The sequence below is a fragment of the Chaetodon trifascialis genome, chromosome 3 (genome assembly GCF_039877785.1).
Source record: "Chaetodon trifascialis isolate fChaTrf1 chromosome 3, fChaTrf1.hap1, whole genome shotgun sequence".
Taxonomy (NCBI): domain Eukaryota; kingdom Metazoa; phylum Chordata; class Actinopteri; order Chaetodontiformes; family Chaetodontidae; genus Chaetodon; species Chaetodon trifascialis.
Window position 1 is genome coordinate 32,291,758 of NC_092058.1, and position 11,435 is coordinate 32,303,192.

At 38.8% G+C, this 11,435-nt stretch overlaps 1 protein-coding gene across 11 annotated transcripts in view; it reads left to right on the forward strand.

The window, feature by feature from the left end:
• The window catches only part of nfasca (neurofascin homolog (chicken) a), a 145,587-nt gene extending 134,729 nt beyond the window's left edge, over positions 1-10,858 (forward strand). For all 11 annotated transcript variants that reach the window (XM_070958894.1, XM_070958893.1, XM_070958901.1 and 8 more), the window contains one exon: positions 5,323-10,858. In XM_070958894.1, coding sequence (XP_070814995.1) covers positions 5,323-5,551 — 229 coding nt within the window. In that variant the 3' untranslated portion in view covers positions 5,552-10,858. The remainder of the gene's footprint in view (positions 1-5,322) is intronic.
• The last annotated feature ends 577 nt before the right edge of the window (positions 10,859-11,435 follow it).

An 11,435-nucleotide genomic window follows, 5' to 3' on the forward strand; every position in this document is an offset into this window, starting at 1 on the left:
CATATTTCTTGCTTGTGTTTCTTGCCCCATCAAACTTTGTTGAAGTGAAGTTCCAATATAGCAGCAATTTTACTGAATTCAGTGTTATAACTAAAACAAATGACAGCCAAAACTACAAAAACAAGACCTAAGTTGTAAGAAGCTGGAGTTAGAGGACACCGACACATGTTATGCTGCCCATCGAATTCAAATCTAAATCAAATCAAATCTTAGGATTATGATAATTTAAATGTATTTACCTCCACCCTTATATACATTTTAATGTTGTTCCTCATCTCCCTGCATCCACAATGTTAGACCTCCTTTTTCAGTATCTGTTTATGTAGCATATCTGGTTATCCATCTGTCTCATGACTGTCTTTCTGTTCTACCCATCCCACTTTATGTCTGTGTCCTTTGTCTCCTTTGGGATTTATTTTCCTCACTGGTCCAAAGGTCTCTTCAAAGGTATGAAAGGAAATGAGTCTCCTTTATCACCACCTGGATCCTTTTAATCCTGCTCTAAGAAAATCTCATCTTCTATTGCTCATTTGCAATGCATTTTAATTAATTATTGTCTGTTAGAGCCATTCCAATTGCATCTTAATGCATTTTATCCATCACTGAAAGCATTTCAAAGCATGGTTAATTCGATCCAATTGTTGGATAATAACAAACTCATACTAAGCTCCCAGTAGAATCTGTCAACTTAAGGTGAGGTAGAAAAATAGCACACATGGAGAGTTGACTTCCTGATTCTGTAGTCATGTTAATGGTGTCATTTTCACGAGATTTTGTGAATGCTGCAGATGGGTGAGTTTAAATTTGGTTATGCAAGGAAGGTTATCGGAAACTCACTCCCATTTTCTAAGTGACTTCCCCACCTTTGGTCTTCTACTCAAAAATGCACCTAATCAGATAATTGAATCATTCCTGACTCTGCCCTCTCTCATTCTGAAGACATTTTGAAGTCACAGAAATAAAAGACTCTCTTAAAGGCCTCTGGCTCACTGAAGTCGCTGGTGCAGTACGGTCAACAAATGAAAGCAAGCTTGGCAGATGCGACTGGGGCACGCGGTTTGAAAAAGGCTCTGCCTCTTGGCTAGATTGATTTAATTAGCTGTTAGAGATGTAATCTTGAAACGTTTCAGTGGCACTGGTGCATACAGAGATGTCCTTCTGATTTACTCCTGACACACTCAAAAGACATCAAACCATTGAGGTACTTTCTATCAGCCAATTGTTGTACTGCTCACCTTTCTGCACACTGTATCTGATGGGTTGATAAGTTAACAGCAAATCCACACCTGAATCCGCAACCCAGAGGCCCTATTGAAATGTGATCTGTATCTGGATACGTTATCTGTATAATAAACAACTTGATCTAGCCTTTGTGTTTACACCTGGTATTTTTAATGTGTGCTTATTGAGATCGGATCTCTGTCCACCAGAGAAAAACCTGCGCATGAGGAATTTGAGGTGGCATTTCATTTCCCAACCGTGTAGCTTTCATTTTTCACACAGTTCTGTTGAGTAACCCATCTTTTTGCGCTTTTATGGGGCAGATTAGACATATCATTTAGTTAGAAGTCTTTTTTAGGCACCTCCTTGCTCACTCACTAAACAAGCTATATTTTATTTTAGCTAAAAACAAATATCTATATAAAAGTTATGTTTTGCACAGATGTCAACATGTAATGATTGCGTTTACACCTACCTAACATCCGAGCACAATGCCAGCCGGACTACCTCCACATGTGGTCAGGCAGATCTGATCACATTAGGATCACAACACATTGACACCTTGCATTAACAGTCTTTTTCTTTATCAGCAAACATCTCTGGATGCAGGTCACATTTTAATACCAGTGTAAGTGAGGACTAAGTATTTGGACAGTGACATTTTTGCTATGTTGGCTCTGAACACCAGCACGATAGATTTGAAATTAAACAATAACTATGAGGTGCTGACTTTAACTTTAATAGGTGGGTATTTTAACAAGTATTCCGATGATCCATTTTATGATTTGTAAACCTATCAGGAGGACTGTGCTGTTGGCTGGTGGAATGGCCACCTCTATGGTTAAGGTTTGTTTAGGTTTACACAACAAAACCTTCTTGGTCAATATAAGGTAAAGATCGTAGCTGTGGTTATGTCAGTAATGCTTAAAGAATCAGTTCATCCAAACTTTAAGAAAAAACAACACAAAACATATTTTCACACCATGAAAAACTTTTTTTATGTCCACCACAAACTAACTTCCATTCACCACAGCTGGTCAGGGATTGAGGCAATAATCTCAGAACTGAGTATCTCAAAACCAGTGTTAGTAAAAATACATCTGGTTGTGGTTAGATCCCATGAAAAATAAGTGGAAAAAAAGCATAGCATGCTTTTGTCTTTTTGGTGAACAGACTCTTGAACACACAGTCAAAGCAGCTAAGTTTTTAAGACCCATTGGGAGTGTTCTTGACTAGCCAAGTGAGTCACAACACTCAGTAAACTTTGTTTCTGATGAGGACCTGACAGAAGGTCAAAAGCTTGCAGTAACAACAGAGCATCAGCAGGGTATATATCCACTGTTTGTTGATGATTGTGGGTCAGAGACTTCAAAAAAGTCATTGACAACAAAAATGTGACAGCAAATGCTTGATGAATGATGAATTGGCCATTAGCTTCTGCCACCTAAAAGTGGGGGTTGTGCATGAAAAGCTATATGATAACTAATTCAGTTCATAATCCTCCTAGTCATGGTTTGATTTCAAATCCTGTGTACTGGATTTGAAATCCTCACTCTTACAGACTGCACTGTCCGGTCTTAGACGTCTTTCATAATGATTCTCTCTCAGATTGCATTATATTTGATAACTCGCATTTATCCGCCACTTCCCTTGTATATGCTCAACATCCCCCTCTTCATCTTATGTGCATCTTCTCAACTCTTCACTGCGTTACATGTCAGCCTGTGTTCTGATAGCGTCCATTGTTTTACTGTCTCTGCTTCTTTCATTGTCTCTCGCTCTACTCTGAAAGATTCCTTTGTGGGCTGATAAAATAAATATTGGATTTTGGTTTCAACCAGTGTCACATTCGCTGGATTTGAGTTGTGTCGGACTTTGATCATGCTGCGTTTGCCCTGGTCCATTTGTACTCCTTGTATGATTTCTGAAATGTATCAATTGATTTGTGTGGTTCCCAAAGTGTTTCAGCATGGAGCATGATGATTCTGAGAAGCTACATGTAGATTCTCTCCTCTCCTAGGAATTTTAATACACACTGTTTGATAATCTTGAAATGCAACACACAGACTTGAGCAGAAAAGAGAAATCCCACTGAAAAATATCTCACTTTTGCATCCCTTAAATGCATTTCTTGCTGTTATGCTACTGGCTTGGTCTGAGACAAGAAAGCTAATGCTAGTCTATAGCTCTTTTTCCCTGTGCATGAAGCTCTCTTTCCCCCCAATATCAGAGTTAGGAGACATGCAGTCATCCTCTGAACTGAGATCAAGCGCAACGAATGAGGTGCAATGCAGTTTCCATGCTTAGATCTCATGTCAGAGTATGGCCACCATTTAGCATGTGTATGCAAATGTATTTTTTTTAGGATTTTTTTGAGGACAGTATTCATATTTTTCAATCACCCCTGTCTCTTACCAAATACTGTATGTTTACAGTAGTTTTTAGGTAATGCAATTGCTGCCTGGAAAGTTTTCACTAGAAAGAAAGTCTGATGTTCTAATACTGTGCAGAAGTTATAGGGACGAGCTATTCAGACATGAATGAAGCTTAGGACTGTGACATTGGAGACTGGAGTTTGTGTCCTGCATTGTATGCATTATCAGGCTGAGGGCTGGGTTAAGGCTAGGGAATGACTAAAACAAATGAAATATAGTGACAGTGATCATTTTTCAGATTCATTTAGTATAAACGCCCTGCGATCTGCTGGCGACCGGTCCAGGGTGTACCCCGCCTCCCGCCCGTTGACAGCCGAGATAGGCTCTGGCCCCCCCGCAACCCCGAAAGGGATAAGCGGCAGAGAAAATGGATGGATTTAGTATAAACATTTTGTATTGGCAGATACATTCACTGATGTTGTTGATATAGAACTCCAGGCAAAATTACATTTCCTATAAAATATATTAGTGAAAATTAGTTTTATATGAATAGGAATTTTCAGGAGACAGGGTTGCTTTTAAAACATAGAGGCAAATACTGTATAATCTGCAAAATTGACTTCTAACTGTAGATCAACAAGCATCTTTGGTATAAAATGCTAACGCAGCTATGTTTTTAAAGGATAGATTTAGATTTCTCAAATCTTTAATACAATACTCACATGCCATATGTAGGTTGAGAGAGTTGTAATCATTTCTTCTGTCTGTACTGGTCATGATACAGTTCTAGAAATGACATTTGGTCATCATCAGTTGTCAGTCATTTTGTGTCAGCCAAATTATCACAACTTGCCCCAAAGTATTGTTACCGACCAGCCCACATAAAAAGTACTTCAGTTGGGTGGAAAACCACCCTAACTGCACTGGTACATCCATAGAATCCACATTGAGTTTTTTTTTGGACAAATCGCGATATAGGCAGATGATGACATTCATGTCACACATGTCCTCGCAAACATGTGGACACAGAAACAATAATTTGAGCTTCAGACAAATATTGTGGGTATCTTCCAAGATTATGTTTTTTTAGTATGAAATTAACTTCTTGTCTTTCCACGGACAGTGTTTCCTTGTTGGGGTGGAATACATCCTGGTAATAGCATGTACTAACATCAGCAATAAACCTGTAAACAACTACTAGGAAGTATATCCACATGGTTTGACTAACCATGACTGTTGACACCTCACATTATCTTTGACTTATTATTAATGATAATAACCAACTAACCAACTTACTAACAATACTCAAAGAATCTCTATGAAGGAATCACTTCATGGACAGTAAGGGCAGGAGGAACGTCTACAGAGAGCTAGAACCCTTTCAAATGGCATATAGCATGTGCTGTAGTACTGTATCAATATAGAATTGAAAATATTCAAATCTATCCTTTTAGGAACACATGGAAAAGAAATGAATCACAAAAGTAAGAAATCTAGTCTGACAAAGCCTCAGTGACTTGAACATTCAGTCACTTCACCAAGAATTGTCAATAGAAAAGTTGAAAATATGGAATTAACATCATTTCTTTACCTGCAATGCCCATAACCTTTCCCCTTCTAACCTGTGCTGATGGGGACGACCGGGTCCTGAACTCCTGCTCACACTATGTAACAACGTCCTGCTCCCATTTTAACTGTCAACTCTCCTCCTCATTTACCTTTGTAGCAGCGATGAGGACAACAAACCCCTACAGGGCAGCCAGACGTCACTGGATGGAAACGTGAAGGAAAGCGACGACAGTCTGGTTGATTATGGCGAAGGCGGTGATGGCCAGTTCAACGAGGATGGCTCTTTCATTGGCCAGTACACGGTGAAGAAGGACAAGGATGAGACAGAGGGCAACGAGAGCTCCGAGGCCACCTCGCCGGTCAACGCCATCTACTCACTGGCGTAGCGCTGTAGCTGCACATGGGGGGACTCAGTGGCCCTCTGATTCGAGGGCGTGACAACAAACCAACACACCATACACCAGACACAAACACACACATGAATACTGTATATTAATATATGAAACACATTAAACACAGAACAAACGCAGCAGGGCCTGTCTGGAGACTGTGTATGCTTTCCTCTACAGATAAAGTAACAGGGGAACACAGGAATGGAATTAGACCACAAGCCTTTATTTTTTGTTTCCAGCTCTAAGAAATTGGCCCCTTGGAGGTGACGTTTGGACAAAGTGGACAGTGCTCGTTTTCCACTGCGCTCTGCCTGCCCTTTACCCACACAGACTTAAGTGTGCCTTCGGGGCAGCTTTCAGCACTTGGAAGCATCAACAAGCATTCTTTAGAGATTTTTCTTTGGTTTGTTTCTGCTCTGAACATTTTCAGATTCTGTGCTTTCCTTCCTGATATGCCACTCATACCTCTGTGTAGCATCCCAGTAAAGCACGCACAAGAGGTCCCTTACACACACTCGCCCCGTCCTGTAACATATCAACTTCTAACCGTGAAACTCAACAGGATGTCGGCAGATCTGTTTATCATATTGATATTTACGCAATGAAAGATTTTAGTTTTTCCACAGCTGTAGATGAATCATTGAATCTTAATGAGTGCTGTATACAGTCATGGCACACATTTTAGTGGCCTACAAAACTATGCACTATCACCACCTCCATACAATTTTGGGTTAAATCTGGTCAGCAGAAGTACACATTTTTGGTTTCTTTTTTACCACTTACAGGCCAAATCATGTGCTTTTATTCACTTTGCCTTGTATGATGTGGTAGACATGTTTTTCTTACCTCTAATACAATGTGTTAGTGCAGATGTTCAAAACAGCCACCACAAGAAAAGCTACTTCTGCCACAAGCTGTAAGCTCTGCTACAGTATGTTGTTAATTAATCCCATTTTTAAAAGATGATAGATATCATTTACCATAGCATGGTAGTAACTTAGTGCAAGAGAAATGGGAAGGCAACAGAAAGGAAAGGTAGTTTTGCTTAAGAAACACCAGTAGTTCACAACCCAGTGAATTCCCTAGTTAGCACACAGGCTATTGCTGCATTCATGTCAAATCTGATGAACTGTTGGTTGACAGTTCAAATGCTGACAGTTGTACTTCGTTAGAGCTGTAAAGCTTCCATGATTCTGTTTTAAGCTGACTTTGGTTTCTTATTTGTTACACACATGAATAAGTGAGAGGTACTTTCGAAAGTATGTTTTACACCAGACATGGCAACATCAATCCAATGGTGATAATTTTCTCTATTGTGACACCAGAGTCTTTAGCAACTGAAAGCTGAAATATAGAATGTTTTCAAATGGAAGTTAAGGTCTCTGTTCTCTCCTGTTGGATATGAATGCAGCATGAGAGGCTAGGATCCTTAAGGACCGTTCAGCCAAAATTTTTACCTACCTAATTTTCACCCAAATTTCACCACTTGATTTTTTGCACTCTGTATTTATTTGCCTTAAAAAAGCCAATGTACAGACGTTACCTGTCAGCTAGCTAGTTACAAACCTTGTTACTTTCTACCACGCCTCTCTCCTTAGTTTCTTCTGTCTGTATGTTCATGAATTGGAGACAACGCCTTAAATAGGCACAAATTGTTTGCTCAACGTGAAAATTTTTCAATTTACATGCATACATCTTTGGCTCAGTTCATGATCTTTTGTCCCCTCCTGTCTTTGCATTGACTTTATATATAGTCACAGCACATTCAGAATTCTCTTCATGTTTAGTCTGAACCCACCCTGACAGAGGGGTCTACAACTCTTTCCTTCCCTCTACTTTTTATAAATTCAGTCAGTTACTGATGAAAAAAGACTGTGTTAGGGCTGCATAGAATACTTGACTTTATTTACAAGATTTACAGCATGAAAATATATACATTAAATTCACAGTCACCTTTGAAATAAAACACACCATTTTATGTTTTAGCTTTTGCAGAGGATGAAAGAAAAAAAAAATCTGAGCAACAGAACTAGTTTTTAGAAGTACGTATGCACAGTATTTCAGTTGTCCTACAACCATGTTTGTTGTGTGGACTGACGGTCGATGATTTCCTTAGGTCTCTTTATTTTATACTAAATGTTCACTGAGTGCTCATTGATTTCACCATGTAATTTTGCCACTCATACTGTATTTACCTGGTACTCAACAGCACTATTAAACCTTAAATCAAATAGATCTTCACTGCAGTTAGCGATTGGAGTTAACATTGTATTTCAAATATTTATTTTATATTTGTATTTATTACATTATGTGGATGGTATTAATATATTAGTCCTTAATTTAATAATTGTAATATACACATTTTTGATCAACTTATTTTGTTGTTTCACACCAGAAATAGCCAAATAAAGATGTCTCCAGAATCTGTTATTGTTCATATGAGAGGCATTAATCACAACAGTATGTTCAAGATAGTTTTGAAGCAGCTAGCTTTTCTGTTGTAAAGACAACAACAACAACAACAACAACAACAACAACAACAACAACAACAACAACAAAAAATGTCATGAAAAAGGTCATGTTTATCTGTTCATTGTGCTGCTCTTCTTGTACTCCTGTTGTATTACAGTTACTCTGTGTTGTTATTCAGATTTATGTAACATAACTTTTCCACCACACATAAAATGAGTGTTGTTGCTTATTATTTATTTGACACATATTTTGTACTTGTAGGTCCTGAAAAAAGCCTCTTATCTTTGTAAATATTTAAAAGTCAATTTCCCCAGAAAAATGCTTTATCCGAAAAAGAAACAAGAAGTCACAAATCTGTATCCACCAAGCAAATGTGACAGGTGCATCTTTAGTCTGTCATGCACCTTTGTAATGTAGCTTTGACTAACATTTGCACTCTGAAAAAGTAACAAGAATCATCCCTCACTCTATGTTGCCCTTTGCTTTGACATTGTGACATATGATATCGACTGTGGCAAGTCTATTAGTCACTGATTTGATGATGGTTTGGATTCTATATTGTGAAAGAGGAATATGTTAGATTCTTAATGATGTAAATAAGATGTAAGTGCTCCTGCAATATACTGTTTGTAGCATTGTCGCACACAAGCTGCTAGTAGGCCTAAAAACATGCGTTTGCTATGGTATTGGAACAAACTCCCCTTCTTTAAACTGTTATACATCTCTGTTTTTCTCTGAAATGACTCCCTCTTCCCATAATGCCTTTCACCTAACATGCCTATTGCATATCTAGTCCCATTTCAGGGGTCACCTTCGAAGCCTGAAGATTGAGTTTGCTCCTCCTGTCAAGGCTCACACAGACCAAAACTAGTCTGTTTGTGTAACTGTGAAGGTCCACAAGATGTAAATGTAGTCATCTGCACATGGCTGGAAGTGTGTGTATGCAGTCCAAAATTGATTTGGACCATACACTGAACATGTGTGATTATGTCTACCTATGTAGGTGCCCAATGTCATCACAAGTGTCTGCATGTCCACTGTCCACAGTGTCGCCGACATTCGTGTCCATTTTGGGCCATTTAGACCTTTGATGCTGCATACAGGCCATCTTCGTCAACTTGAAAAATCAAACATTTTACGCTATTACGGAATTTCATTTGAGGAATTTCCCCTCAAATGAAATATTGTAACCATTTCACTGCAGGACCTTAACAATTACAATATACTTAACAATTACAATTAACATAACTTCCCATAACCTGAACTTTTAAGAACCTTGTGAATCTTTGGTACACAGTTTTTTTTCCTGCCTTTTCACTGCAGTGCCAACTATGTAATTTCTACGCCCTTGGTTAGTGAGTGAAGTCAGTGGGACAATCAGCAATGGAAGAAATTTTCATACACCCTGATTAGTGCCAGCTGTCATTATGCTATGTGGTGTTGGTTGAAAAGGTTCTGAGGGGGTAAATACCAGTGATAAACTTGGGCATGATCACTTTAATGCATGGTGGACAGCTGTTGAACAATCTAGCAGGTAAAAAGGGAAACCTATTCATCATTCTATTCAAAATCATTTCTCTGTAATGCCCTGTGATTAAGAACATTTGCAGCTGCAAACAAGAACAAACAGTGGAGTGTTTTGCCATCAGTCATTATTTACATCCTGCGTTGGCTTGACATTACTCAGCTTTATACGACATATGATATAATTTCAAGTTGACAAGGATTACCTAAATGCACCATTAAACATGTGACTGGCCTGCAATCCATTGACAAAATTTGGGCAGGGGCTTTGGTAGGAGTGACTTTGACAATCCATTACAGCAGTTTCAGTCTGCAGACCATGAAGGACAAGGCCTCTAAAATGGAACACTTCATATGTCGAGCCATTTTGAAACCATTTCTGTCTGATTCATCTAAAACACAACCTCTCTGTCACTAATTTCCTCTTCCAAAAACTTATGTTCCTGTATGTCTTTCTGTAGAAACTCAAAGCAATATCCTGTGAGTTTTTTTCAGTTGGTTGTTTTTTTTCTGTTGCCATTGTTTCACAGTATTGGTCACTCTAACTTTGGTGTGACCACAGGGGTTTGTTAGTTTCAACATTAAGTATAGACATCTTGACAAAAACAAGAGCCCAGTGCTGAATTAGCAGAAAACAGGAAAAAAAAAATCTCAGATATTGAAATTGGTTTGAAATGTGGGTCTGAACATTCTAACTGGACTTGTTGGAAGTATTTTTTTTCCAGATCTGGCCTGGAAACCTGCACACCCCCCACCCCACCCCCAGTGGATCACAGTGGGGAAATGTTGTTGACTGGCCATGTAACAAAGAAAAGAGAATTATGCATATTTGCTGATACACACTGCTTTTCATCTTGTTCTGTTGTTTATGCACGTTGGTTAGAGGTGCGTACAGAACTGAGCTTCTCTTTTTACTGTCCGCATCGTCTCAGCCCCCCTTTCATGGGGAAAAAGAAAATGTCAGTGTCCAGTTTAACAGCTTTGTGTTTTTATTCATTTCAAAATGCTGCAATGTCTAGAATCTTACTGGTGCACATACAAGTTTTGCAACGGGATATTTTTAATGATTGATCACATGCTGTTTGGCTTTTTTTATGAGCTCTCATTAGCATCTACTTGTTTTTACCATGTGTAACAGAGCAGCTCGTCAAAGTCCTGCTTCAACATGCTAAATAACAGCTTTTGTAAGGTACATACTCAAAAGAAAATGGCATAAATATATTCACCATGTATGCGTGTATGATGAGATGTTGCAACTTCTGCTAGCGACGCCTTCTTTATAGTAAAGCTATCTCCTTTTCTCTACCTCCTGATGGCTGGTCTCTGTTCCTCTCTGGGCTTTTGTGACATTTTCAAAGCAGATACAACATTTTATTGTGGTTTCAAAGACTAAACAAGAAAAGTGTCATGTCTAACATTGTGGATAGTTGAACAGCTGTAAGTATTCAAGGTCCCCCAGGTAATGTAATGTAGCCCTTAGCAGTTACCTCAGCAACATCTGTACCGAGAGCTATAGTCTCTATAGCATCATATCTGAATGTCATTTTGGAATGACAATTTATCAGGGCTGGGCTTATTAATGTACAGCTTCCATCTCAACAAATTTTATCAGATATGTCATTTATGCTGTTTTTGGCTGAAAACAGATCATCACAGATACATCTGACTGTTGTGAATTATTCTTCAGGAATCCGCCTTAAGTAATTATGCACAGAGCCAACCATCACTGTCTTGACATAACCATCTGATTTGCACCAAGGGACCACCACCATTTCCAAAAACTGAAGCCAGTGCTATTACCTTAAAGTAATTTCATCCATCCACTATCTGTAGTTGCTTATCGATTGCAGGATGGCGGTGGCCTGTGGCCTGTTGCACCAGC